Source organism: Nicotiana attenuata, unplaced genomic scaffold, assembly GCF_001879085.1.
Source record: "Nicotiana attenuata strain UT unplaced genomic scaffold, NIATTr2, whole genome shotgun sequence".
Taxonomy (NCBI): Eukaryota; Viridiplantae; Streptophyta; class Magnoliopsida; order Solanales; family Solanaceae; genus Nicotiana; species Nicotiana attenuata.
In genome coordinates, this window is record NW_017671311.1 from 154352 (window position 1) to 158226 (window position 3875).

Sequence of the window (3875 nt, forward strand, 5' to 3'; positions counted from 1 at the left end):
ATGCTAGTCGTGCATTAGCCAGAGGTGAATCTAACCGTGAGTTTGCAAGTTCTATAGAACTCAATGTTTTAGGATTAGTGCTAAAAAAGTACAGATAGAATTAGATACATATATTATAGAATTCATTCTTTCATTTGAAAATTTACAACGTCTAAATTCTGAATCCGATTATAACATATTTGAGAGGTAACATTCGCGTAAACTCTTATGTATTGCTCCTCATGCCATTATCTCCCAAATAGTTCGGCATACTCTTGCGAACCATGTTGTGGTCATTTGGTTGGAAATGAATAAACGGCAAGCGTAAGTTTATAGGCCCTATACTATAGTTGCTGGCAGCCTACTCATGAAACTTTGAATGGGCTTTACCTCCAAAATCCAGGTTCTGTATTTGACATTGTTTACGTACGGAAGATGTTGATTGGCATCTTGTTGCTGAATCGTGGCTAAATCATACCCTGCCGTGACAAACTATTTCAGTCAACAATACAATACGTTAAGATTGCAATATTTTTGGTTCCTTTTCTTACTGCTAGCTTGCTAATCTAGTCTATATTTGACGAAAGTTGCACGGCTGAACTGTCTAGAGAACTCAATATTGTACTAAATAAAATGGGAAAAGAAAGACTGTTTTATATATCAAAGCGATCATAGCCTGAACAATAAAGTCGTTGTAGTATAGTGGTAAGTATTCCCGCCTGTCACGCGGGTGACCCGGGTTCGATCCCCGGCAACGGCGTTATAAAGCATTTTGTTTTTTCTTTGCCGGGAAACATTAAACAGCATTTTGGGCTCGCTATAGAATGATTCTGAAACCCACAGCATTTTGTTTTTTCTTTACCGGGAAACATTAAACAGCATTTTGGGCTCGCTATGGAATGATTCTGAAACCCACAGCATTTTGTTTTTTCTTTGCCGGGAAACATTAAACAGCATTTTGGGCTCGCTATGGAATGATTCTGAAACCCACAGCATTTTGTTTTTTCTTTGCCGGGAAACATTAAACAGCATTTTGGGCTCGCTATGGAATGATTCTGAAACCCACAGCCCACAGGCCCAAATATCTTCATGCCGGGCTAGAAGGAGAACAAACCATTAGATACCGAATTAGTATTTCAAATCGCGCACGGCTTTTATTTTATTTTATTTTAGTTTTTCTCGGCCAGTGAACATTCTTCTCCTCTGCGTACTCTCCCTCGGGCTCACTACACGCCGCGCAACCAAGTTGTAAGATCTCCGTCTCTTTATTCCAGTTGATTCTTAGTGTAATTTTCGAATTATGAATAGGTTTTCTTTTTTCGTTTTGCATTTTATATGCTTCTCGTGTAATAACTGTTCCTTATTTGTGAACTGTACTAATCTATATTTCAGAAAGAAAAAAGGAAAGGAATGGAGATGAATCATAATGTCTGTATTTTAACTTAACTAGTTAAGGAGAAAGAGAATTATGCCATGGAATAATTACCATTAATATGTGAGTTTTCAGCAGTAGAAGTGAAAGTCAGAAAATTCGGGTAATTGACCAAAACCTTGCTACTTACTACGGAATTCTAGTTTTGACCACCTCAAAATCTAATAGCATTTGAATTGAAGTGGTCTAAAGTAGCCCTAATATTCATATCAGTCTATGACATCAACCCTTGACTTAAGGTTTGTATGTTTAGAGAACTTTATAATTGATATCTTTACATATAATATGCACAGGTCTATCTAGGGGTAAGAACGTAACTCGTGATGTGTTGATTTGGTGCACGTCACGACTTTGAATCATGCTACAGACATAACATGGTATTAAGTGAAAAATGGTAGAGGGATGTGCCATTGAACCAAATTTTGAACCGTGCGCCAGTTGCCACCGGCCCTCTGGGATTTTTCGGTCATTAAAAAACATATCATCTGCATTGGTTCATATTGGTCTTTGTGTTTCTTAAAAGTTACTATTCATTTTATTGTCCCCAAGATGATGGTTGAGTGGTTGAGGAATAAAAGTTATATCCTAGAGATGCTAAGCTTGAGTCACAACTATAATACTCAGCTTGATCAAAAAAATTACGCACAAGCTGGTTCAAACTCCACCGTCATATAAATAAAAAGTTAATACGCATTTTATCTGCTTCTCATGTAATAATGGCTCCGAAGTTTTGAAGGTGCACTAATCTGCCTTTGAGGTCTTCTATGCCTATCTTTTTGAAAAGAAAATGTAGGAATGAAGAGGAACGATAAAATATTGTATTATGACTTTAAATGTACTGTCTTTCATTTCGTTTCATTTTCTTTCCATGCCTTCAAACTTTCAGTAAGAGGAATAATTCCATAAAATATGGACTACTTTTCATTACTTCATCAGTTTTCAGCACTAGAAAATGAAAACCATAAAATCCATGCAATATACCAAATTTCTTTATATATTGCAGCCGCAGAGTTCAAGTTCTGACCATCTGAAATCTAAAAATATCCCTTAAATCCAAATCAGTTTTTCACATAGACCACTGACTTAAGGTTCGTATGTAATAGAACTTGATAAGTAATTTTCTTATTGAATATTAATTTCTGTTTCTGCCAAGATTATTATTAGAGAATAGACTATATTTTGTAGTCCTTCCTGTCAGATCAACTGCTATTATCCCAAATTCATTGGCCGTGCAACCATACGTCCTCGCGTTCCGAAGATTTTGAACTCAGGATCATCTCATTCTTGAAAGTTGATGTAGACAAAGAGAAGACAAGCTGATCCAGTTCATTATACTGGTAAATATTTCAGCTTCAGAGAATTAATCTTCCTTTCTTATTCTGTTCATATTAATGAGTTATGTTGTACAAGGAACAAAGTGAAACATAATTCTATAGCTATCACCCTCTCATGTTGATGATTGTGGGTTTTCAGTTTCTCAAATGGATCCAGAAGCTGCACGCCATGCACGGGATTCACTGGATCTGGTATTTCACATGTCGAATATTCTTGACATTGGGCTTGATCGTCACACTCTATCCGTTCTGATTGCTCTCTGTGAAATGGGTTTCAGCCCTGAGGCTTTGGCCGCTGTAGTTAAGGAGCTTCGCAGAGAAACACCAGCTTCTTCTTCTGCCCCAAAAACTGCTCCATCAGTACCTTAGAAAGATTTCTTTCAATCCTCTTAGATCGCTGAAAGTGAGAGGTACAATCTCAGGAGGAGCTCTTTTTTAACTCGTTTCTTTTTCCCTGTTGACTGATGTGTAAGTTGTCTGTTGTCTTTTCCTACTTTGGCATTAAACACAGTGTTTTACAAGTCTTGAGGTTTATATGGAGTGAGCCTTCTGGTTAATCCCTTATTATGCAAGCTTTGTTAGTTTCTGTTTCAACTTGTTGGTATCTGTATATTTCTTGACTATGTTGTAAAAGATTATGTCATTGCTAATAGTGTATAGATATCGAAAAGCTCAATCCAAAAATTGGCTAATTCTATCATCTTTTAGTCTGTTCAGTGTTTTCTTTCTATTCGAACTAATAAAGGTTCAAACTGTCAGTTGAGTGTTCTGATATTGCCAACTTAGCTTATAAGCAAGTACTCATCAAGGACTAGTTTTAACAGTTCAAAGTGATGTATTTACTAGTTAATTATCTTAATAGGGGTACTCATGGATGACCAACTAAAACATATAGCCATTGAGCAATTGTGAGTTGTGACCAATTTCACATTTTGCGTTTTATATGAGCTGTTATCCTATTAGTAATGGGTTTTCTAGAGTTGAAGGATTATTGAATTGCTGAAGAAACTTGGTTAGCAAATGAATTTTTTTCCATTGCATGACAAGTTATGCCATTATTGTCTAATAACTGCAAAGACAAGGTTTTTTGTTTATGGATAAAAGTTTTTTGTTTGGTTTATGGAAAACAG

The 3875-nt window shown here is 36.2% G+C and overlaps 1 protein-coding gene and 1 non-coding gene across 3 annotated transcripts; both read left to right on the forward strand.

Annotated features, from left to right (window-relative positions):
• The first annotated feature begins 667 nt into the window (after positions 1-667).
• On the forward strand, positions 668-739 carry TRNAD-GUC. The gene has a single exon. It is a non-coding gene; the product is annotated as a tRNA-Asp (tRNA).
• Positions 740-1119: 380 nt separating this feature from the next.
• LOC109207462 (mitotic-spindle organizing protein 1B-like) lies at positions 1120-3445 on the forward strand. 2 transcript variants are annotated; one of them, XM_019370388.1, is made up of 3 exons: positions 1120-1227; positions 2610-2748; positions 2885-3445. In XM_019370388.1, the coding sequence occupies exon 3, from the start codon at positions 2893-2895 to the stop codon at positions 3112-3114; it is 222 nt and encodes a 73-aa protein (XP_019225933.1). In that variant the 5' UTR covers positions 1120-1227; positions 2610-2748; positions 2885-2892; the 3' UTR covers positions 3115-3445. The 2 variants fall into 2 exon arrangements, with proteins under 2 accessions (XP_019225933.1, XP_019225934.1); XM_019370389.1 differs by having other exon boundaries at positions 1127-1227; positions 2597-2748.
• Positions 3446-3875: the final 430 nt, after the last annotated feature.